This window comes from Bos indicus, chromosome 1 (genome assembly GCF_029378745.1).
Source record: "Bos indicus isolate NIAB-ARS_2022 breed Sahiwal x Tharparkar chromosome 1, NIAB-ARS_B.indTharparkar_mat_pri_1.0, whole genome shotgun sequence".
Lineage (NCBI taxonomy): Eukaryota > Metazoa > Chordata > Mammalia > Artiodactyla > Bovidae > Bos > Bos indicus.
Window position 1 is genome coordinate 131,312,689 of NC_091760.1, and position 25,528 is coordinate 131,338,216.

General features: G+C 41.4%; 2 protein-coding genes across 9 annotated transcripts in view; one reads left to right on the forward strand and one right to left on the reverse strand.

Moving 5' to 3' along the window:
• ARMC8 (armadillo repeat containing 8) overlaps positions 1-1,251 on the reverse strand; it is a 109,081-nt gene extending 107,830 nt beyond the window's left edge. For 2 of the 7 annotated variants that reach the window (XM_019961999.2, XM_070794293.1), the window contains exon 1: positions 991-1,247. Coding sequence is in view for 6 of the 7 variants with exons in the window: in XM_070794293.1 (XP_070650394.1) it covers positions 991-1,035 (45 nt within the window). In the remaining variant the exon portion in view is untranslated. Of the gene's footprint in view, positions 1-990 lie in introns of all 7 variants that reach the window. The other 5 variants (XM_070794282.1, XM_019961996.2, XM_019961978.2 and 2 more) reach the window with 5 other exon arrangements.
• Positions 1,252-1,403: 152 nt separating this feature from the next.
• On the forward strand, positions 1,404-24,933 carry DBR1 (debranching RNA lariats 1). Of its 2 annotated transcripts, XM_019962003.2 has the most exons (9): positions 1,404-1,605; positions 13,046-13,522; positions 14,372-14,496; positions 16,412-16,492; positions 18,252-18,337; positions 19,423-19,647; positions 23,090-23,170; positions 23,425-23,570; positions 24,043-24,933. In XM_019962003.2, exons 2-9 carry the CDS (start codon positions 13,326-13,328, stop codon positions 24,734-24,736), a joined length of 1,635 nt encoding a protein of 544 aa, XP_019817562.1. In that variant the 5' UTR covers positions 1,404-1,605; positions 13,046-13,325; the 3' UTR covers positions 24,737-24,933. The 2 variants fall into 2 exon arrangements, with proteins under 2 accessions (XP_019817562.1, XP_070650406.1); XM_070794305.1 differs by lacking the exon at positions 16,412-16,492.
• Positions 24,934-25,528: the final 595 nt, after the last annotated feature.

The following is a 25,528-nucleotide window of genomic DNA, read 5'->3' on the forward strand; positions in this document are numbered from 1 at the left end:
ACCCTCTCAACATCGGATTGACTTCCACGACAAATCTAAAAGATGGTCAACCAATCTTTGCCGGCTGGTTTCCAACTACAACAAATGGGCCTCTGGTAAACTGACTTTTCTCAGTTGCACAGCTCTCATTTGTTGCAAAACCCTTCTAAGGTACCTTCTAGTAACTTTCAACCCTGGTCCTGGTTCTCTCAAGAGCAACACAGTACACGATGAAAGTCGCGTTCTGGTTTTATTTTTAAACTTCAACAAGCAAACTAGGTTTGCTTTCTGGTATGTCAATACATTCCTTTTTTTAAACATTTGACTCCCCTTGAAGGAAAAAGGAATGCCAGGCACAGGTTCCTTCAGACTCACAGGGCTGAGACCTCCACAGCAGAGCGGAGAAAGGGAGCTTAAAGAACTACACACACTAGGAGACGTTGCAACTGATATGAAATCCCCGTTGCCAAGAAGCAAGCAGCTCCAGCCCGTGACCAGGTGCTGGGAAGAGATAGAAGCCACACAGATCTGGCGTGGTAGCTCCAAGCCTGTGGGGGCCAAGAACCCTCTATCTCTTTTTGCCACAGCGGCCGGGGGGAGGGGTGGCTAAGTGGGCACTCATCTCCAGGTCAGCGGCAAGCCCGGCGCCTCACGGAGCAGAGTGCTCGGCCCCGGGGAACCGGCATCGCTAAGAGGAGGGCTCGGTGAAACAACTGGCAAAGCCCAAGCCGCGCCGCTGGGCCAGCTGCCCGTATGCCCAACCACCCCGCCCGCCGGACGCCGTCCTGAGAACCGGCACCGGTGAGCGCTCCGGGAGTTGGAGACGTCTCGAGCTCGGCTGGGATCCAGTCTATCCCGCCCGCCCACCCTCTCTCACTCCCCGGCCCAGAGCTGAGCCAGAGGCCACCCCAAGGGGTGGTGCCCAAGAGGCAGACGGCGTTGGTGGTGAATGGCGCGGGCTGGGCCCGAGCTCCCGCGCGGGCAAGCGAGCGGCTGCGGCGGGTCACTCACCGAGAGGACGCTCATGCGGATTGGGGTCTCCAACAGGCACGCCATCTTGAGCCTTCCCACCCGGCTGCAGCCGGCGCCGGCGCGGGGGCCGGCACTTTCGACAGCCTACTACTGGGCCAACCACAGGTACCTCTGCAGAAAGTCAGGCAGGTAAACGAGAACAGACCACCCTCTAGACACCGCTGAACTATGGCCAAAGCCCGCAGAGGGACGAGCAATGGGAAACCGCGCCAGGGGCCTCCTTACGAATCGTCCTCTCAGAAACGGCAGCTACTCTCAGCCTGGGTTAGAGATGGGCAGCAGTTCCCGCATGCGCAAAGAAGACCTGCCGCCCCACCTGCGGCTCGCGGAGGGAGGAGCGTCAGGGGCGGAGTCGGGAGCCTCATAGATTGATTCGTTACAATTTCTTGAGTTCCCGTTCTCATTATTCCAAAAGACTGGTGTGTGGAGCCACCTACATAATTTGAAGTTCACTTTCGCATTCATTATCTCACTCCTTCTTTGCACCAAACTCCTAGCGTCGTTATTATCTCCATCTTACAGAAGGAGAAACTGTGATCCCAGAGCCAAGTGTTCTGCCACCAGTAAGAGTATTTCACGATCCGACGCTGAAGGGTGAGCTGTTTCAGCATTTTCCGACTCTTTATTCTAGTGTAAAGAATAGATACTCTAGAGCCAGAACGCCTGAATTTATTCCTTGCTGTTTCACAGAGCTGCATTACCTGGGCATCTCCCATGCTTCAGTTTCCTCCTGTGTCAAATAAAGGGTTAGAAGAATGGAAAATGTAAAGCTCTTATAACATGCCTGAGACATAGAAAGCGCTGTATATGTGTTAGCGTTTCTCGAGCCTCTGAGTCAAGTAGGAAAAAAAAAAAAATGGGGGCAAGAATCTGACTAATTCACACTACCGCTCTGATCGTTGAAGCCAAATAAAAATATGCTTCTAATTCTATTTTCTGACTGACGAGTTCAGCTCTCTCATTCCATTTGTGTGGTTGTGTATATATGTGGACAAAGCTGCTCTGGATTTGGCTGAACAGGTTTCAACTTCATGCTGTTCGCAACCAGCGAGGTTTTCACAGCATGATTGCAATGAACCTATTATATTACTCGTCCTTATGCCATTGCTGAAGACACTCCCTAACGCAGGCTGGTATTACCTCTCCCCTGGACTAGGATAATAGCCTTCCCATGGAGGTTGTAGCTCTAGCGTAGCTTTCACTTTGCTCCTCACTGTTTTCCTATCTTATCCCTGTATTTGGTTTCCAAATTTATTGTGGTACTAATCATTCTTGCTTGTGGGCCAGTGTTCCCTCACTGTTGACCTTCTAGAAAGCAGGGATTTCATTTTAGGTTTTCTTCCTGCCGCAACACTATTCCCCAAATTTCATTACCCTGCATACCACCCACACAATGTTTGCCAATCTGCACCCAGGTATTATTCCCTCAATGTTTTTCTTTAAAACCAATTTCAACTCATTAATTTTAGCCTCATCCTAAACCATAAGGCTCTGAAAAGTCAAGTATATTTTTAGTCTAGTACACATTAACATAATAACTACAAAAATGTTTAAATGTCCATCATGTATCACCTAGGACCATATCATATACCACTACAAACCACAAAAGAGCAGATCATAGCCCTTGTACAGAGCGTGCCTGCTAAGCTACTTCAGTCGTGTCCAACTGTGCGACTTTATGGACTGTAGGCTGCCAGGCTCCTCTGTCCACAGGATTCTTCAGGCAAGAAAACCATGCCCTCCTCCAGGTGGCTTAGTTTGGGCACTCCCAAAGGTAGATCTTGGGGACAATGATTTGGGTGCAGCTAGTTTATTTAGAAAGGGTTTCCATGGAACAGAATTGATGGATCAGCAAGAGTGGGACAAGAAAGAAGAAAAAGTCGGTGTAAGGGTCCATTGTTGAAGTCACTGCTTATTCCTTAAGGACCCCTGAAAAACTTATAGCATGCCTCCAATCCTGGATAGCCATCGTGAGGTTGGAGCATTAATTCACCACTCCCATCCTGTACTAAGAGTTTCCCACAGCTTTTAATTCTCTACCCTCCTGGATTGTACTTCTGCATAGAACAGAGAGGGCTTCCCTAACCTGATGTAGAAAAGCAGAATGTGAAGGCTCACATTTAGGGTAGAATGCAGAGAACATTTCCCTAATGGGTCAGCTGTAAAGAATCCACCTGCAGTGCAGGAGATGAAGGAGTCATAGGTTTGATCCCTGGGTCGGGGAGTTCCTCTGGAGGAGGGCCTGACAACCCACTCCAGTATTCTTGCTTGGAGAATCCCATGGTCAGAGGAGGCTGGTGGGTTACAGTCCATGGGGTCACAAAGAGTTGGACATGACTGAAGCTGCATGCATGCATTTAGATAGCATACATCTAAACTTGCAATAGAACCCTCATTACAACTGTGGCTAAAATCAAAGCATCCAGGCTTTTCTGTTTTATTTCCAGAATATGACACGACTGTTTTACAGGAAGGAAGTATTGATTAGCAAAGCCCTAAGCTCTGAGATCAGGCATCCCATTTCTAGTCCAAATTTTGCTAATAAATAATCTTAAGTGAGAGGAGAAGGGGATGACAGAGGATGAGATGGTTGGATGGCATCACCAACTCAATGGACATGAGTTTGAGTAAGCTCTGGGAGTTGGTGATGGACAGGAAAGCCTGGCATGCTGCAGTCCACGGGGCCATAGTCAGACATGACTAAGCAATTGAACTGAGCTGAAGTGAATCATAAGTACATCCTTCAAACCTAAATAATGAGTAGAAATTGAGGGGTAATTTAAAAAATTTGTTTCAGCCTCCATGGAACAGCAACAACAAAACAGTTAACTTTGGGAACAGCCACACAGACTCCTCAACACACAGGAATGAAATTTCAGCCCATCCTTCCCTTTCTCAAAGCAGTATTAATTTATGAAAAAAATCACAACAAAGTGTGAGTTTAATAAATAAAAAGTAGGAACACACAACAGAAAATAAGGGTGGCTCAGCTGGTAAAGCATCCTCCTGCAATGCAGGAGACCCTGGTTCGATTCCTGGGTCAGGAAGTTCCCCTGGAGAAGGGATAGGCTACCCACTCCAGTATTCTTGGGTTTCCCAGGTGACTCAGATGGTAAAGAATCTTCTCGCAATGCGGTTTGATCTTTGGGTTGGGAAGATACCCTGGAGGAGGGCATGGCAACCCACTCCAGTATTCTTGCCTGGAGAATCCCCCAGGGACAGAGAAACTTGGTGGGCTACAGTCCATGGGGTCAGAAAGAGTTGGACATGACTGAGTAACTAAGAACAACACAGCAGGAAAGAAATCTGAAAAGTATTTATAAACGTCTAAAGGGAATTGCCAGGGTAGAGAAATAAAGCCATATTTTTGAAAGTAGAAGCATGTGAAAAGAAAAAAAATGTGAAAGAAAAAAAAATAATAAGGAAAGCTTATGGTGTAGAAAGAACTTTCCTCATAGCTCAGCTGGTAAAGAATCTGCCTGTAATCCAGGAGACCTGGGTTCAATTCCTGGGTTGGGAAGGTCCCCTGGAGAAGGAAATGGCAACCCACTCCGGTATTCTTGCCTGGAGAATCCCGTGGACAGAGGAGCCTGGCAGGCTACAGTCCATGGGGCTGCAAGAGTTGGACATGACTTAGCAACTAAACAAAAAAGGAATGATCCCAAAAGGAATTTAGAGGACCCTTTAAAAGATTTGAAAATAGAAGCGATTTCTTAAATCAATTAAAAAGAAAAAAATGGACTAACAGTGGTACAGAGGAGATATAGTTTGGTTCAACAGACACTAACTGTGGGTTTACTTGGCACACATTGTCCTAGGGATTCAAAGTGAATAAAGATGTGGCTCCTGCCTTCAAGCAGACAGGAAAAGAGTGAGTCTCTGAGAGGTTCAATACTTTGCTCTCTAATACATAGTCCTCTGTGACCCAATAGGACTCTCCCACATGGGATTACAGAGCACTTAAGCAAGCAACCAATTAAAGAAAATCGACAAGAGCTTTGCAATGAGAAATACTGCATCCATAATTCAGGTGTTTGGAGGATGTAAAATATGTATACACATAAAGCAGAATTGAATAAAAAAGTCTCTTAATAGAAACAGCAGTAAAGTAGAAAGTGCACTTTTTGTTTTTTATGTATTTATTTGGTTGTGCTGGGTCTTAGTTGTGGCATGTGGAACCTTTTAGGTGTGGCCCATGGGATCTTGTTCCCTAGCCACAGATTAAACCCAGGCCCCCTACACTGGGAGCACAGTCTTAGCCACTGGACAATCAGGGAAGTCCACAAAATGCACTTTTTATAACTAGGTAACTGCTATGGCTGGATTTCAACTTACAAATTTAGAAGAAATGATGAATTTGAAAACCACTCTTTTGACAACCATAGGAGTTCTAATTGAGGCAAGAATCAACAATGAATGCTCAAACTAATTGGGAGAAATATGATGAGAAACAGAACCTCCCCACAAGTTACTAATGACAGTAGATAAACGATAGATGGGCTTCCCTGGTGGCTCAGATGGTAAAGCATCTGCCTGCAGTGCAGGAAACCTGGGTTCGATCCCTGGGTTGGGAAGATCCCCTGGCGAAGGAAATAGCAACCCACTCCAGTACTCTTGCCTGGAAAATTCCATGTACTGAGGAGCCTGGTAGGCTACAGTCCATGGGGTTGCAAAGAGTCGGACATGACTGATCAACTTCACTTTCAAACTTGATAGATGCCACTTTATTATAGTGATTATAATTAATAATACCACTAGTGGGATAAATAGACATCCCATGGTATTATTCACTGAAAGGGATATAACATCAGTTCTGTGGTATTCCTGCCAACATCAGACAAACCTTGAGGGACATACAATAAAATAACACATCTACATCCTTCAAAACTGGCATGAAAGACAAGAAAAGCTGAACAACTGTTAGAGGTTAAAGGAAACTAAAGTGACATGACACTTACTAAATGCAATTTGTGTTCTAGGATTGAATCCTGAAAAAAATAAAATTCCCCTCTTGCTACATAGCACATAAATGGGAACACTGGCTAGGTGGGAACAAATTCTGTGGATGAGGTATTGTTAATGTACTGATTTTGATAACTGTACTGTTATAAGAAAATATCTTTGTTCTTAGAAAACACAGAGTGAAGAATTAAAGTGTAAAAATGGAGTCACTGTGGGTTAAGCAACTGTTTTTCCTTTAATAATGAGAAAAGAACTCCTTTAGAGAATAATAATCAGAAGACCAAGGATCCTGGAAATTAATTCACTCAACAAAATGTATTTACTAGGTACCTACTATGTGCCAGGAACTGTGGTCAGGGGTGCTAATACAATTAACAAGAAAGGCACATTCCCTGTTATCACAGAGCTTTCAAAAAAGAAAAGAGAGGAACTTCCCTGGCAGTCCAGTGGTTAGGACTCTGCTTCCACTTTCCACTGCAGGGGACATGAGTTCAATCTTAGGGAACTAATATCACACCTGTGACACTGGGGGAGGGTGGGGAAGAAGAGAGACAAGTCATTAGAATGTAGGATGACTAGTGAAAGGGTGTGGGGCTAAGAGAGGGTCTACGAGGAAACCTCATCAGGACTAAAGTCATAAGAAGTCCTTTTGGTAGAGGTGGCTCCCAAGCTCTGACCTAAAGGGTCAACAGAAACAGACCAGGCAAAGCTCTGTGTGCTGCTCCACACAGAGCGTGGCTTTTCCATAAATATTTGTCTAATGAAACAATTAAGACACCACTTCACTGCATTTAGATGTGGAAACACTGACAGATCTTCCAAGATCAATGCTAGGACAAGGACCTCAATTATTTATAGGAAAAGAGACACTATAAAACCAGCAGGGCTTCAGATGGCTTACCATCTTCTGGATTACTGGGGACTCCAAATTCAGACTTAAATTTAAGAAAGTGGGGAAACTACTGGACCATTCAGGTATGACCTAAATCAAATCCCTTGTGACTACACAGTGGAAGTGAGAAATAGATTTAAGGGACTAGATCTGATAGAGTGCCTGATGAACTATGGACAGAGGTTCGTGACATTGTACAGGAGACAGGGAGCAAGACCATCCACAAGAAAAAGAAATGCAAAACAGCAAAATGGCTGTGTGAGGAGGCCTTACAAATAGCTGTGAAAAGAAGAGAAGCAAAAAGCAAAGGAGAAAAAGAAAGACACACCCATTTGAATGCAGAGTTCCAAAGAATACCAAGGAGAGATAAGAAAGCCTACCTTAGCAATCAATGCAAAGAAATAAAGGAAAACAATAGAATAAGAAAGACTAGATAGGCACAGAAGAACTATACCAAAAAGATCTTCACGACCCAGATAATCATGATGGTGTGATCACTCACCTAGAGCCAGACATCCTGGAATGTGAAGTCAAGTGGGCCTTAGGAAGTATCACTACGAACAAAGCTAGTGGAGGTGACAGAATACCAGTTGAGCTATTTAAAGTCCTAAAGGATGATGCTGTGCTGCACTCAATATGTCAGCAAATTTGGAAAACTCAGCAGTGGCCACAGGACTGGAAAAGGTCAGTTTTCATTCCAATCCCAAAGAAAGGCAATGCCAAAGAATGCTCAAACTACCGCACAATTGCACTTATTTCACATGCTAGTAAAGTAATGCTCAAAATTCTCCAAGCCAGGCTTCAGCAATACATAAACCGTGAACTTCCAGATGTTCAAGCTGGTTTTAGAAAAGGCAGAGGAACCAGAGACCAAATTGCCAACATCCACTGGATCATGGAAAAAGCAAGAGAGTTCCAGAAAAACATGTATTTCTGCTTTATTGACTATGCCAAGCCTTTGACCGTGTGGATCACAATAAACCGTGGAAAATTCTGAAAGAGATAGGAATACCAGATCACCTGACCTGCCTCTTGAGAAACCTGTATACAGGTCAGGAAGTAACAGTTAGAACTGGATATGGAACAACAGACTGGTTCCAAATAGGAAAAGGAGTACATCAAGGCTGTATTTTGTCACGCTGCTTATTTAACTTATATGCAGTGTACATCATGAGAAACGCTGGGCTGGAGGAAGCACAAGCTGAAATCAAAATTGCCAGGAGAAATATCCATAACCTCAGATACGCAGATGACACCACCCTTATGGCAGAAAGTGAAGAACTAAAGAGCCTCTTGATGAAAGTGAAAGAAGAGAGAGAAAAAGTTGGCTTAAAGCTCAACATTCAGAAAACTGAGATCATGGCATCCGGTCCCATCACTTCATGGCAAATAGATGGGGAAACAGTGGCTGACTTTATTTTTCTGGACTCCAAAATACTGCGGATGGTGATTGCAGCCATGAAATTAAAAGACGCTTACTCCTTGTAAGGAAAATTATGACCAACCTAAACAGCATATTCAAAAGCAGAGACATTACTTTGCCAACAAAGGACTGTCTAGTCAAGGCTATGGTTTTTCCAGTAGTCATGTATGGATGTGAGAGTTGGATTATAAAGAATGCTGAGCCCAGAAGAATTGATACTTTTGAATTGTGGTGTTGGAGAAGACGCTTGAGAGTCCCTTGGACTGCAAGGAGATTCAAACAGTCCATCCTAAAGGAGATCAGTCCTGGGTGTTCATTGGAGGGACTGATGTTGAAGCTGAAACTCCAATACTTTGGCCACTTGATGCAGAGAGCTGACTCATTTGAAAAGACCCTGATGCTGAGAAAGTAGAGGGCAGGAGGAAAAGGGGACGAGAAAGGATGAGATGGTTGGATGGCATCACCAACATAACGGACATGGGTTTGGGTGGACTCTGGGAGTTGCTGATGGACAGGGAGGCCTGGCATGCTGAGGTTCATGGGGTCGCAAAGAGTCGGACATGACTAAGTGACTGAACTGAACTGAAAAGACACCCACATCCCCACTCCAAGCAATAATGACCATAGTAGGCAAATGAGTTTGAAAATGGAGATGTAAAGGTGACACGTTAGGCAAAGTAAATTCAATCTTCACCATTTACAAGACAGGAATGGAATCTGAAAAGACACCAAACCTATAAACAAGAGATATTGCTAGCTTTAAATAAAAAAGTCTGATGAAATTAGGAAGTCTGATGGAAGGTCTGACAAGTTAAAAATGCAGAGCCTAGAGTCGCCGCAGAACTCTTTTTATTAATATATCTCTGTGATGTTTGCCTCTCTAGTTTTCCCACGGCAGACTTGCTCACTTGTTTCTTGCAATTAGTGTACTGCCTGGAGAAGGCAATGGCACCCCACTCCAGTACTCTTGCCTGGAAAATCCCATGGACGGAGGAGCCTGGTGGGCTGCAGTCCATGGGGTCGCTAGGAGCTGGACACGACTGAGCGACTTCACTTTGACTTTCATGCATTGGAGGAGGAAATGGCAACCCACTCCAGTGTTCTTGCCTGGAGAATCCCATGGACAGAGGAGCCTGGTGGGCTGCTGTCTACGGGGTCGCACAGAGTCGGACACGACTGAAGTGACTTAGCAGCAGCAGCAGCATCAGGTGTGGTAGTGCCACAACCACTTAGTTCAATTACAAGATACAGATAGCAGGGATGGATGTTTTATTTTGATGTTTATAACATTTTATTTATAAACTGACTAGAAAACTCACTGCCCAGATAGCTCCATAGCTCATTCCCTTATTTCGTGAAGCTCAGTGTCACCCTATCAACATAGTCTTGCAGAACCACCCTACATTCATTAAGTGCCCTACCCCTACCACAGCACTTCCGATTCCCTCACTCCGTTCTAAATCATCCATCTTTTAAATGCAGTTCTTTCCTGTGTTATTTATTTTTATTCAACTCTTACTTGGCTGGATTTCATTGTCAAGTCATATTTTTTCAAGAGGGGCTCATGGGTATTGTCTCCTTGGAGGCCTTTCATGGCTGAAAATATCTTGCTTCTTGCCTTTTGCTTGAATGATATCTAAGCTGGTATAACACACAAGAATACAGAACCCATTTTAGGTATTTTAAGCAAAAAGATTATAAAATTATTGGGTAAACAGGGAGGGAATAGTTTACTCCGGATCAGGAACAGCAAGAAGTTTACCATCACTAAATGAGCTCGGGGTGCTGAGCTGCCACAACTGTTGCCAGAGCCAGAAGAGAAAAGAAATGGTTTTTACTTTTCTTCTACCTCCTAACTTTACACAAATGTTTCTCATTTGCAAAACCTAATCCAGACTTCAGCTGGCAAGGAACTCTAAGAAATGTAGTTTCTTAGCTTCTAGCCCCTGCACCACATGAATGGGCAGATATATATGTTTCTAAATATTTCAGTGTGTGTTTTCTAAAAACAAGGGAATCCTTTATGTAGCCATAGTAAAATGATCAAGATCAGGAAATTAACACTGATACAGTGCTATCTAATTTACCGATTTTATTCAGATTTTGCAATTATCTTAATAATGTATTTTTATAGCAGCACATAGCATTCAGTTCTCACAAATCTTCAGTATCCTTTGGTTTTTAATCTTTCTCAGTCTGTCCTTGTATTTCACAACAATCATATTAAAAATAAAAGACAGGCCAGGTAGTTTAATATTTTTTGTCAATTTCAATTTATCTCCTGTCTTTCAAGATTAGATTCAGGTTATGCATTTTTTGTAGGAATACCACAGAAATAATGTAAGTCATCTCAGGAGACACATGATGTGGATTTGTCCATTCCTAGTGAGATTAACTTTGATCACTCTATTAAGTGGTGTCTGTAAGGTTTCTCTAGTATAAAATCCCTATATGTCTCTTTGTTAAAAAAAAAGAAAAGTATCTTTTGGAAAGAAACTTTGAGATCATACAAGTGAAGTGCAAGTCGCTCAGTCCTGTCTGACTCTTTGTGACCCCATGGATTGCAGCCAGTCAGGCTCCTCTGTCAATGGAATTCTCCAGGCAAGAATAAATGAGTGGGTTGCTATTTCCTTCTCCAATAATTGAGATCATATAAATAGCTTCAAATAATAGATACGTTGAGACTATATAAGTATCCTGTGTGTGTGTGTGTGCGCGTGTGCTCAGTCGCTTCAGTCGTGTCTGAGTCTTTGTGACCTCATGGACGGTAGCTCCCCAGGCTCCTCTGTCCATGGAATCCTCCAGGCAAGAATACTGGAGTGGGTTGCCATGCCCTCCTCCAGGGGATCTTCCCGACCTAGGGATTGAACCCAGGTCTCCTGTGTCTCCTGTATTGCAGATGGATTCTTTACCGCTGAGTTACCATGGAAGCCCTATAAATATCCTATTACTCTTCAAAGTTTTTCCTAGTTGTTTTAACATTCATTGAAAATTCTTACTTGGAACAGTGATGATGATGATGGTAAATGGTAATTTTTAACTCCAACTTTCCTTCTATACTTATCAATCAGCATTCTTATGTAAATGTGAGCTCTCTTTTCCTATTTACTTGTTTATTCACTTACTTCTGCCAGAATGAAATAGTGTATTCTTACTTTATTCAATGGGCTAATGTCTGTTACTACAATTATGCATTTTGATGCTGAAATTGTTTCAGATTTGGCCTGTAAGAAAGCCTTCAGTCAATGTCATTTTGATGTTCCAGATTCTTTGAGTACTTCCTGTTTTCATTTTCTTTTTGTCTTTCTTTTTTATTTTTTAAATTATGAAAATATGATAACACATTTATAGGAGACTTGGAAAATACAGAACAGAGTTACATACAGTTCCACTGTATATTACAATTATTTTTTAAGTAGATTAATTAAGACTTTTAGTTGGAATTTCACTATCAAACTCTTAAAAACTAATAGAATGAATATACAGAAAAGTAGAAGCATATAGTAGGCCTAAAAGGCACAATTAGGTGAAAATACAATTTTCATACAACAGTAGGATACAAATTCTATTCCAGTTACCACAGACTATAAAATAGGGGACATATCCAGGGACATAAAACAAGGTGCAAAATTTTCATAGTCTAAAGGTATTGAAATCCTAGAGTCTGTTCTCTTATCACTGTGGAATTATGTTAGAAATTAATATCAAAAGATATTTGAAAATAACTCACGTATTTTCAAGGAGCACACCTTTTTTTTTTGGTACAAGAAGATCCAGGCTCATGTTGTACTTTCTCTGCCTTGGAATCAACCACTTCAACAAGCAGACTTGATTTCGAGGAGAAAGGTCTTGTTGTAGCTACAAAGTTTTAATTAATATCTGTTCAGCTTTACCCTAGATTAGGCTTTTTTTAGCCTGTTTCCATAGTTCACATGTGGTTTCTTTTTTCATCTTGCCCATCATTGAGTATTGGCTTCCCTGGTGGCTCAGAGGCAAAGAATCTGCCTGCCAAGCAGGAGACACAGGTTCAATCCTTGGGTCAGGAAGATTGCCTGGAGAAGGAAATGGCAACACTCCAGTATTCTTGCCTGGGAAATTCCATGAACAGAGAAGCCTGGTAGGCTACAGTCCATTGAGTCACAAAAGAATGGACATGACTTAGCAACTAAACAAAATGAGTGCCTCTATCTAGATACTGTCTTTACTCTAACAGAATCAGTATTCCTGGGCTTCCCTGGTGGCTCAGACGGTAAAGAATCCGCCTGCAATGCAAGAAACCTGGGTTTGATCTCCAGAAGTTCGATTCTTTTCTTGATTAAATTTGCCATAAGGGTTTTATTTGTTTGTTTGTTTCTGCCTTGGCCACAAATTCATCAACTGTCAGTCTGGTCCTTTTCCCTCCTGGATGTTTTCGAGACATTCTTCCGCTTTCATTGAGTTTGCTGTCTAGTTATACAAACGACTAGTAGGAAAATGAAGAGTCCCCGGCCCCCTTAAAAAACAAACAAACAAAAAAAAAACCCCTGATAATTTTAGAAACTCCTCGAAGAGATAATTTCAAAATCGTCAGTGGGTTTTTCAATTTTATTTTAAATTTGTTTTTATTTTGGAGTGTCTTTTAGAAACCTTTTAATTTCTAATCAATTTCAGGCAACTATCTTTGCCGTGAGGGGTATACACCCTAAGTTTGGTTTCATATTATCAAACTACACTATTTTCGGGAATGTTTATTTTACTATTCTGGTTTTAATTTCTAGCATCTGTCAATCTGTTCGGACTCAAAAACCCGCCAAGACAGGCAAAATCCGAGTCTTTGAACTTTCCCTGCAATCGCTGAGTGGATGCTGCCCTTCCGATCCCTTTCTCGCGAGATTTGGAAAGCGGAAGTGAATTATACTACTGGAGACTTGGTTGCAGGAGGCGGCATGTCAGGAAAGGCGGGCGGCTGCTGAACTCAGTCTGGTCTTCGCTATCTGTCCTGGGCTGGTTCTGGCTTAAGGGGTTGCGGGCAGCGCTCCCCTCTTCGGACCGGCAGGGATGCGCGTGGCTGTGGCCGGCTGTTGCCACGGCGAGCTGGACAAGATCTATGAGACGCTGGCGCTGGCGGAGCGGCGCGGCCCGGGGCGGATAGACCTTCTGCTCTGCTGCGGCGACTTCCAGGCAGTGCGCAACGAGGCCGACCTGCGTTGCATGGCCGTGCCGCCCAAGTACCGCCACATGCAAACCTTCTACAGGTGAGGGACGCGGCCCGGCCCGCGGTACGAGGTGTGGGGCAGCCAGCGGAGGGGGCTGGGTTCCAATCCCGTGTGCCTACCACTGACCAGCTGTCTCTCTTAGTTCTCGTTTCTCGTCTTTGTTCATGCTGTGTATCTAGGAACTGGCGTTTAGTAAATGTCAGTCACTTTTCTTCTTTCCATTCATCTATTTGTTTCGAAAGGGATCTCAGCCTGAGAGGGACACCTGGAGAAAGAAAGTGACAGGTTCCTCTACCTTAATGCTTGATAAAACTCTGGGACTTGTTCATTTAATGATCCAAGAGTTTTTATTGGATCCTTGCTGTGTGCTAGTCCTCGTTCAGGGCTTGCCCGATGGCTCAGAAGATGAAGAATCCGCCCGTAATGCAAGAGACGTGGGTTCGATCCCTGGGTTGGGAAGATCTCCTGGAGGAGGGCATGGCAATTCACTCCATTATTCTTGCCTGGAGAATTCCATGGACAGAGGATCCTGGCGGGCTACAGTCCATGGGGTCACAAAGAGTCGGACACTACTGAGGACTAAACACAGCACACACAAAGCAGTCCTCATTCTAGAAACTAAGGCTTTAGCAGTGAACTGACAAAAGTTTTTGAGCTCACTGAACATACTTTGGCTTGAAACCCAAAGTGGCAGCTCTTCATTCTTAAGGAAAAGGATGGGGAATTCGTTTAGGAAGAGCTTTTAAAGTTTTTATGATGAGCTCAGATTTTTTTCCTTGAGATCATTTTGCTTTTCTGCTGTGACTAATTGTATAGGCGTGCCCACTTGCGTTTCTCTGTGTCTCATTTCTGCAATACCAATTGACAACTTTTAACCTTATGTTCTAGGTATTACTCTGGGGAGAAGAAGGCCCCAGTTCTCACGATTTTCATTGGGGGAAACCATGAAGCCTCAAATCATTTGCAAGAGTTACCCTACGGTGGCTGGGTAGCACCAAACATTTATTATTTAGGTATGTGTTTATGGGTAATTTCTTGGTCTGATGGCATGGAAGAGCCTGCCAGGATTTGTATATCAGTTGATCAGCATCTTGAGATGTGTGGTGTTTGTGGACTGTCTTGATTTAAATAGTTAATTATGAAAATTTAACTAAAATAATTCACATAAGTAGGCAATCTTGAGAATATGCCCATGCATCATTTAGTGCTTTAAGCAATACTTAATGTAACTGCAAAGAGCTTCCACACTGTTTGCATTCTCTTTATTTTTTTCCTATTCCTCTTATTAAATTAAAGAAATAAACTTTTAATAATGGAAATTGTTAAACATTGATAAAATAGAGAATAGTATAATGAATCTCTGTACCTATTAACCAGCTGTAACAACGATTATCATTCTGTGTTCCTTCTTTTAACCCACTCCCCACTAAATTCTTTTGTGGAAGGAGGTGATTGTAGTATTTTAAAGCAAATCTTAGCCATCAGATTATTTCACCTGTAAATACTTTAGCATGTATTTTTAAGTGATGAAGATTTTTTAAAATACCACTACTACAGTACCAGGATTATACCAATTATCTATTATTATCTGTTACCTAGTTTATGTTCATATTTCCCTGATTATCACAAAGAAGTCTGTTTTACAGTTGACTTATTCACATAGGATCCAAACAAGGTCTGCACATTTTATTTGATTGTCATGATTCTGGAATCTTATTAACTGTCCCTTTTCACTTTCCTCCCTACCCCTCATGCTATTTATGTTGAAGAAAATGGGGAATTTATGTGGCAGTAACAGACTTTCCTGCTTTCTAGGTTTAGCTGACTGGATTCCCTCGTGTTGTTTAGCACTCCTTTTATCCTGTGTGTTGCCTGTAATTTGCATTTAGGTTTATAGTCCTGATTAGGTTCAGGTTCATTTTTAATTCTTTTGAACTATACAGTCCTTTCATGTCTTTATTTAAATGTTTACAGATGTTTCTGAACTTTAGAAACTTCATTCTTCTTCTTTTTTACTGATTGATCTTCTTTTGACAATTGTAGTATTCTGAAAGTGTGAAATTGAAGATGATCAATCAGAAATGAAATATAGAAACTGCAGGTTCTTTATACTTTACACCTTTGACTTTTAGGTTTATAACATATAAATCCATCATAGAACATTTTCCCCTATTTCCCCCACCCCCTCCCCATATTCTATTAGGTACCAACCTCCCAGGTGACTCAGTGGTAAAGAATCTGCCTGCCAATGCAGGAGACACGAGTTTGATCCCTGGGTGGGAAAGACCCCTTGGAGAAGGAAATGGCAACCCACTCCAGTATTCTTGCCTGGAAAATCATATGGACAGAGGAGCCTGGCAGGCTACAGTCCATGGGGTCACAAAACAGTCGAACAGGACTTAATGACTGCTGCTGCTGCTAAGTTGCTTCAGTTGTGTCCGACTCTGTGCGACCCCACAGACGGCAGCCCAGCAGGCTGCTCTGTCCCTGGGATTCTCCAGACAAGAATACTGAAGTGGATTGCCATTTCCTTCTCCAATGCATGAAAGTGAAGTCACTCAGTAATGTTCGACTCTTCGAGACCCCATGGACTGTAGTCTGCCAGGCTCTTCCATCCTTGGGATTTTCCAGGCAAGAGTACTGGAGTGACTGACTACACAACAAAACCACAATTTCCCTCTTCACACACCCTGTCTCATTTGTTCCTCCCTCTCCGCTCAGTCTCTTGCCTGATTTGCTTCTAGTCCCCTCTCCCTCGTCCACCTTATATATTGTTGGCATATTTCTATGTAAAAGGGTAACCTCATCATGATACTTAATTTTCACATAATTTTAGGACTGAATGGTATTCTTGGCCTCCAAACCGTTAAGTTAGTAAAGAGATTGCTTTATCCTATAGTAATTTTATTTAATTGTGTAATTTTTCAGGTTTGGCAGGAGTAGTAAAATACCGAGGAGTAAGAATTGGTGGAATCTCTGGTATCTTTAAATCTCATGACTATCGAAAAGGTATTATTATCCTTTAAAAAAAAAAAAAGTTACATTCTTTTTTTAAAAATTGAAGTAAACTTGACTTACGTTGTTACATTAATTTCAGGTGTACAACAAAGTGGGTATTGTTATTCTGAAAATTGTTTTAATTTCTTATTATTTATTTTTATTATTATTTTAAAGTTTTTATTTTATTTTTGGCGGCGCTAGTCTTTGTTGTGGTGGGAGGATGTCTCTAATTTCATTGTGGGGGCTTCTCTGGTTGTGGCTTGTGGGCTTAGTTGCCTCATGGCTGTGAGGTCTTAGTTCCCCAGCCAGGGATCAACTCTATGTCTCCTGCTTTGGAAGGTGGATTCTTAACCACCAGACCACTAGGGTCGTCCCCTGAGAATTGTTTTTAAACTTTAGAACTTGTATGCCACAGAGTAACTTAAACGTAATATATAGTTTGACTTTTTCATTGAATTTCTTTTATGAATAGGTTTGTTAAATTTATAAAATATTATATACATATGAAAACATACAGAACATTAGAATGTATCATCTGTGTATCCACCATTTAGTTTTATTTGGTATTTTGCCATTTTTAGTTTTGATTTTTAAGAAAAAAAAAAGGAGTGCAGATACAATAAAAATTCATTGTTTGTCTGTCCTCAGTCCCATCTCTCCCCTTTTTTCCTCTCTTACTTCACCAGGCAGTCACTAGTCTGAATTTGGTGTTTATCATTCACTTGATTATTTTATGTCATTACCATATCAGTTAATAGCTTTAAACATTGTATTATATAGAGTGCTTTAAACTTCATTATAAGTGTATCATTTTACATATATTTTTATGCAACATTTGTTTATATGTTTTTGAAATCCATGTTGATACATGTAACTGTATTCATTTTAATTTGTGAATAGTATTCCATTGTATAAGTATACCACACTGAATCTGAATGAATCGTAACTTGATTTTAAAGAAATAGCTTGGATTCCCATTGATTTTAAACTTTCATGAATTAAATTGGCAGCTAAAATTTTTATATCCTCAGTATAGCTATTAAATTCAAGTCTGTTCCTTGCTGCCCTGCTCCCTGTTGTAAACTGTTGGAACAGGTCTACAAAAATAGGCCATCTCATATGTAGCAGGTGTAGATGCAAATAGGAACCACTCTTTGGAGGATAATTGGTAATATCTGTGGAAATTATACAAGTATTTTGACTAAGGTATTCTACTTCTAGGAATTTATCTACAGATATAGTCCACAAGTACAAAATGATATAAACAAATTTATTTATTTCAGTCTTCTTTGTAATAGCAAAAGATGGGAACTAGTTAAGTATATCACGATATAGGGACTTCTTTGGCAATCCAGTGGTTAAGACTCCAAACTTCCACTGCAGGGGGCTTAGGTTTAATCCCTGGTCAGGGAACTGAGATCCCACATGCCATATGCCAAATTCCCCATCCATCCTTCCCTCACTCTTCTTTCGCCTTCCCCTATACCTATCAGATGGTACACCTTTTAAATCTTAAACTATGTGAATAAGCAGTGTATTCTAAAATTAAATATAATTTAATTTTAAAAATCAGAAGCCCCTCTAGTCATTTAGATTTATACTTTGTAATTAGTTATTAGAAAATACCAGCATTTAGAGAGCAGGGTTTTTCAAATAAAATTTTTAAAAACCAAAAGTATTGATGACAAACATCAGTTTTGGAGCAGTATATGTATGTATTTATATTTTCAGTATTTAAAGGAGTTGAATACAACTTCTCTTCTTTAAGGTCATTTTGAGTGCCCCCCTTATAATGCAGCTACAGTAAGGAGTATATATCATGTGAGAAATATTGAAGTCTACAAATTAAAACAGGTATGTAAAAACTATACTATGGCAGACTTGAAAAAATGTAAAGAAATTGTGTACCAGAATGTATTTTGATCAGTTTAGTCTACTACTTCCAAGAAGAGCTTAATTCTATATTTCTAAAATTTGGATCTTGAGTTGTTTTTAGGAGGTTCACAGATGAACATTTATAAATTTTTAATGGCTATACATTTATTTTAGTGATTAATAATAAAATGTTTGATCCATGATTTCAGCTACTATTCCTTAAGGTAAAGCTGATGAATACATATTGGAAAAAAGTGATAGTTTACAGAAAGTATTACTTTTTTATTTTAAATAGTGATATTAAATAGAAAATAATAGTGATAATAGAGGATATAGGAAAATCGTGAAGGTCATATTGAAACACTGGCTTAATTGGAGAGTGGGTGAGACTAGGTTTTTGTTTGTGATCCCATTTAGTGCCTGGGCTTCCCTTGTGGCTCAGCTGGCAAAGAATCTGCCTGCAATTCATGAGACCTGGGTTGGGAGGATCCCCTGGAGAAGGGAAAGGCTACCCACTCCAGTATTCTGGCCTGGAGAAATCCATGGACGGTGTAGCCCAGGGGGTCACAGAGTTGGACATGACTGAGTGACTTTCAGTTTTCAGTGCTTAACTGGGCTAGCAGTTTTCATCTGTGATAGTTCATATAAATGTCACTCAGATTCTGTGAGATAGATATTGCTCAACTTTGTCACACTAAGGGTGAGAGGCCAAGGCTCAGTTAGGTAAAGTCACCTGCCGGAGACTTCCCACACTGTTCAGTGGTAGAGTCTGCCAGGCTGAACTGAGCCTGGCAGTCTAATCAAAGTGTGTCTCTACTGAGCTGCCTTGCCATAGAAAATAAGGATCATTTATGAGGTAAAGAGAAAGTTATTTCTCTTTGCCTTGATGAGTGAGTAGCTCAGTATTTCTGTAATTTCATTAAATAAAGTGTCCCTAGGATGAATTCACTGAAATCTAGAGAACTCTGTGGGTAAGTGGTTGTGTGATAGTGGAAGGAAGGCAGAGGATTCCTTTTGTTTAATCTCTTTTTAAGAGCTTGCTTTCTTTTCTTTTTCTTTTAAAGCTGAAGCAGCCTATGGACATATTCTTATCTCATGATTGGCCAAGAAGTATCTATCATTATGGAAACAAGAAGCAACTTCTTAAGACTAAATCTTTTTTCCGACAAGAAGTGGAAAATAACACACTAGGAAGTCCCGCTGCCTCCGAGCTTTTAGAGCACTTAAAACCTACTTACTGGTTTTCCGCCCACCTACATGTAAAGTTTGCAGCCTTGATGCAGCACCAGGTAGGAACCAAAATGTTTATTCTTTGATTTAATAAACGCTTACTGAACATCTATGGGCACCATGGGCACAGTTGGGAAGTTAGCGAAAGAAATCAAAGATAAGTTTCCTTTTGTGAGTAACTCAGCATCCAATTGGGAGAAGGGACAAGCAGTCAGTTATAGAATAGTGTAGTAGGTCTGTGACAAAAGTGCTAGGATACTGTGGGAGCACCTGAACCAGGCCACGGTAAGGTGGGGGGTGTGGACAGAGAGATGAAGGGATAGAGGAGGTCTTCTAAAGGAATTGATGTTGCCAGGAAGAAGCAGCTTATCAGGGTAATCTAGGCCAAGGGACCAGCGTGTGCACAGGCTGTAAGTCTGAGAGTGTGGCGTCTTTCAGTTCTGTTCAGTCGCTTAGTCGTGTCCGACTCTTTGCGACCCCATGAATTGCAGCACGCCAGGCTTCCCTGTCCATCACCAACTCCTGGAGTTCATTCAAACTCAGTCCATTGAGTCAGTGACGCCATCCAGCCATCTCATCCTCTGTCGTCCCCTTCTCCTCCTGCCTCCAATCCCTCCCAGCATCAGAGTCTTTTCCAATGAGTCAATTCTTCGCATGAGGTGGCCAAAGTACTGGAGTTTCAGCTTTAGCATCATTCCTTCCAAAGAACACCCAGGGCTGATCTCCTTCAGAATGGACTGGTTGGATCTCCTTGCAGTCCAAGGGACTCTCAAGAGTCTTCTCCAACACCGCAGTTCAAAGGCATCAATTCTTTGGCACTCTGTCTTTGGGGAAGTGCAATTGGTCTCTGGGGCTGAGGCACAGGGAGAGAAAGCTGGAGCAAGATCATAGCTGCCTCCCAGCCCTTCTCTGCAGTTTGGGAAAGTTGGGAGATAGTGACATCAGAGTTCCATTTCAGAAGGATTAGTTTGGCAACAGTTTTGTGTGTGGGTTGGAGTAATGTAAAGTGGGAGACAGAGCAGGCTATGTAAGTAAAAGATGAGGTTCTAACCTATGGCAAAGAGGGAACACAGAACGAAGCAGGCTCCAGAGAGATTTTGGAAGCAGAATCATCAGAATTTAGTGACAGAGGGAGGAAAACTTCTGGAGTGCTCCTTGGGTAACTGCATAGCTGATTGTGCTTGATAGCAGGTACATAATATAGACTTTAGAGCTAGGCTTTTATGGAAATACATGGTTCTTCCTTTCACCTCCAATTCTGACTTAATTCTGACTTTCCCATAAAGTATTCCCTAGGGAAAATGTTTAGAACACACTGGGTTAACAGAGATACCTTCTCAGAAGCTTCTCTAGAATTTCTGAGCGTCTTTATTATTTATTCGGCTGCATTGGGTCTTAGTTGCAACTCGTGGGATCGCACGTGGCACTTGGGTTCTCCCTAGTTGTGGTGCATGGGCCCCAGAGCGTGCTCTCAGGCTCAGTGGTTGCAGTGTGGGCTTAGTTGCCCCATGCATGTGGGATCTTTTTTCCCTAACCCTAATCCCTGTGTCCCCTGCATTGGAAGGTGGATTTTTTAACCACTGGACCGCCTGGGAAGTCAACCTGAGAGTCTTTAATGTCCTAATGGGCATCACCTTACTCCAGGATCGGGGATGGGGTATGCAGTGCTTCCTGAACTTACTGGACCAAATCCTTTTCTATGGTAGAGGTGTACTTCAGTGATGCTCCTCAAACACAGTCTGGAAGGTTCTGTCTGAAAACATGCCTGTGGGCCCTCTCTTATTCTCACTCCCCAGCTTCACTGGGGGAAGGAAGCAAGGTGACCTCTTTCATCTTCCTTTGGGCTATTGCCAATGTGATTATCCTCATCTCCAAGTCTTCTGTTTTTGTCAGTCACCTGCCCCGCGTCCTTGTTAATCTCTTCTGGGCTTGTGACTTTCTTGGACTGTTACTGAAGCACCTGACTTGATACTCCACCCCCACCCCCACCTGCCCAACTCAGTCTTCTGGTATCAACCTCAGAAGCTTGTGTCTCTGAATTAAGGCTATGTTTGATCCCCTTTTTCTTGGCACCTCTGACTTCACCAGTCTTCTGTTTGAGCTCTTTACCAACACCAGAGATCACCTTTCCTCAGAACCACCGTGCTTCCCGAATCTGCTCGTGGTCTCTGTGCCTCCCACCGGCCACTCCCTCCCCACCACGGAGTCAAAACTCTCAGCAGGGTGTTGAAGAGCTTGCTTCCTTGCTGTTCTTAGTGAGTCACTTTTTACTTCTTCCAGTGTGACTTTCATGTTTGTGATCCCCCCATGTTGCTTTCTGCCAGTTCACTTTTTAAAAAGAGCTTTATTGGATTTTTATTTCCATATCAAAAAATTCACCTGTTTTAAGTGTAGAATTCAGTGATTCTTAGTAAATTTCTGGAGTTGTGCAAACATCATATATAATCCAATTTTAGAACATTTCCATCACCCCAAAAGATCCTGTGTGCCTCTTTGATGTCAGTCTGTGTTCCTGCCCTCAGCCCCAGCCAACTACTGCTTTTTATCTCTGTGGACGTACCTTTTCTGAACATTTCGTATAAGTGGAATCATAAAATAAATAGTCTTTGGTTTCTGCTTTCTTTCTTTTACTTGCTTTGAGGATCATTTTTGTAGCAAGTGTCACTATTGCTTTCATTTTTATTGGTGAATATCTACTTTGGTGTTATATCTAAGAATCTTTGCCTAACCCAGGGTTACAAAAGTTTTCTCCTATTAATTCTTCTACAAGTTTCATGGTTTTAGCTCTGCCAGTTTGCTTTTAAGCTCTTCTCTTGTCTGTTCTTTAACCTTTGTGTTATACACTTTGGTTTTTGTGTTTTATTTGCTTTAACATTATCATTACCACCATTACTTTCTGCTGTGACTACTATAAGGACTTTTCTTTTCTTTTGTCTGTGCTGGGTCTTCGTTGCTTTGCCTGGACTTCTCTAATTGCAGTGCACAGCTCTAGTTGTGGTGTGTGGGCTTCAGTGGCTGCAGTGTGTGGGCTCAGTAATTGTAGCACCCCAGCTTAGCTGCTCTGTGGCATGTGAGATCTTCCTGGACCAGGAATCAAACCTGTGTCCCCGGCACTGGCAGGCAGACTCTTAATCACTGGACCACCAGGGAAGTCCCCTTGTAAGGAAATTGAAATGCAGAGAATTTAAGTGCCTTGCTTGCCATTGTACAAGTAGAAATAGAGCTAACTTGTTTTGGAAAAGTAACAGTTGTTCCTTTAACACACAACTTAGAGGTATGGGTAATAAAGATTATTTCTATCCTATTCAATGTATGACTTGCCTGAGATGATTTTTTTTTTTTAATTTTTAATTGGAGGATAATTGCTTTACAATGTTGTGTTGGTTTCTGCCATAATGAACATGAATCAGCCATAGGTATACATATGACCTCTCCCTCCCCACCCCACCCACCCGAGGATGTTTTAACATTCTTTATTAAATCATAGTTCATATTTTCTAGACCGTGGATAAAGGACAGTCAACCAAAGCAACCAAATTTCTAGCCTTGGACAAGTGCTTACCACACAGAGACTTTCTTCAGGTAAAGAGAAAATGAAATAACTTTGCCATGTAGTTTGCTCTTCCAATGATTAAAAAAGAAATTACTAACTATTCTTTCAGAATTTATTGTTGTTCTTTGTAATTTATATATTCTGAGTTTTCTTGGGGAATGTTTAAGTTACTTTAATGTTTTTAAGCTACTAAATTAAATTCCTAAACTGTATTGTTATATTGACATTCCTAGAATATAAGAACAGGTATGTATTTCTTAAAATTACCGATTTCTTCCTGTAGGTAATAGAAGTAGAACATGACCCCAGTGCTCCTGATTACTTGGAATATGATGCTGAATGGCTCACTGTTCTCAGGGCTACTGATGATCTTATTAATGTGACTGAGCGCCTGTGGAATATGCCTGAGAATAATGGCCTACATACAAGGTAAGTCTGGCCTTATTTAGGATTTGCTTTCTCCATTGTATGCACAGTTTTTGTCCCCTCCACCTTGTTATAATTTTTTTAATCAAAGGAGTTATTGTTAAACGACTGTCAGAACAAGTCAGAGTTTACCGACTGATATGAAAACTGCACGTTTTCCATCTAAGAAATCCAAGAAAATGGACTGCTGAGCACCAGCTCTAAAAAGTGTATAAGTGCATCAAACTGTACGATGGTGGAGATTTGGTTTGCACATTAAAATAATTTGTACTTGTTTTAGGGCGTGAGTTAAGGACAGCTTTTTCTAAAAATTGTTTTAATTTCAAAAATGGCCCTTTGCTAAGTTAACTATAATTTTATTAATTTTGAAATGTGGTTAATTTTTTAATTCTTTCACCTGCAGTCCATACTTAGATTTCATTATTTATTGCTGAGGTCGATAAAATGTAAAAAGCTATTGTTTTTGACTTTTTAGATGGGATTACAGTGCAACAAAAGAAGCTATTAACGAAGTACTGGAGAAATTGAATCATGACCTCAAAGTTCCAAATAACTTTAGTATAACAGCTGCTTGTTATGACCCTAGCAAGCCACAGACACAGATGCAGTTGGTTCATAGGATCAGTCCTCAGACGACTGAATTTTGTGCCCAACTTGGCATCACAGACATTAACGTCAGGCTTCAGAAGGCCAAGGAAGACCAGCACTTGTGTGGTGACTATGAAGGGCAGGATGACACGGAGGGTAATGACTCTGGAGAAGACCCTAGTGAATATAACACAGACACATCTGCCCTGTCCTCTATTAATCCAGATGAGATCATGTTAGATGAAGAAGAGGAGTATGATGATAGTATGGTAAGTGCACACAGTGACATGAATACACCGTCTGTAGAACCGTCTTGTGATCAAGCTTCTGACTTTTCTGCAAGCTTCTCTGACATCAGGATCTTGCCAAGTTCCATGACTGTATCTTCTGACGATACATCGGGTTCCCCAGTGTGCAAGGAGGGGAATTCTGGTGATCCTGTGGACTTGGGGGATGGAAAGGACTTAACCACGGTGCCACTGAAGAGGCTGAGTGATGAACATGAACCTGAACAAAGAAAGAAAATCAAGAGAAGGAATCAAGCCATCTATGCCGCAGTGGATGATAATGATACAGCCTGAGACAGTTTACTTGTCTTAGTATTATATGTAGATACATGATTTTTAAGACTATATTTTTAGAATTGGATCTTTGACTCAAGACTTAAGTTTGTAATAATGAAGTTACATAAGAAGATTTTAGTTCGGTATATATTTTATCTTTAGAACTTTGTATATTTCAGATGAAAAAGATATTAAAATTTCATATATTTACTTGATTGAGTACCCCTTTTTCTGAGAACTTAATTCACTTTAATTTTTTTTCAGCAAGCACTTACTGAACACATACTTAGTACCAGTCATTCTTCTATAAGATGGCACTACAAGGATGAGTAAGACAAGGATTCTTGCCTTCAGAGAGTTACTACCACTATAAGTATTTTGGTGTATAAAATATGGCATATTTATATATATTTTTTACAGAGTTAAGTCATTATTGTATCTATACTTATATGTGCTCTCTTTTCATTTGTTATAAATATTTTCTCTGGTCAGCTCTTCAGTTTAGTTCAGTCACTCAGTCGTGTCTGACTCTTTGTGACCCCATAGACTGCAGTACGCCAGGCTTCCCTGTCCATCACCAACTCCCGGAGTTTACTCAAACTCGTGTCCATTGAGTCGATGATGCCATCCAACCATCTCATCCTCTGTCGTCCCCTTCTCTTCCTGCCTTCAGTCTTTCCCAGCATCAGGGTCTTTTCAAATCAGTCAGTTCTTCACATCAGGTGGCCAAAGTATTAGAGTTTCAGCTTCAACATCAGTCCTTCCAATGAACACCCAGGACCGATTTGCTTAAGGATGAACTGGTTGGAT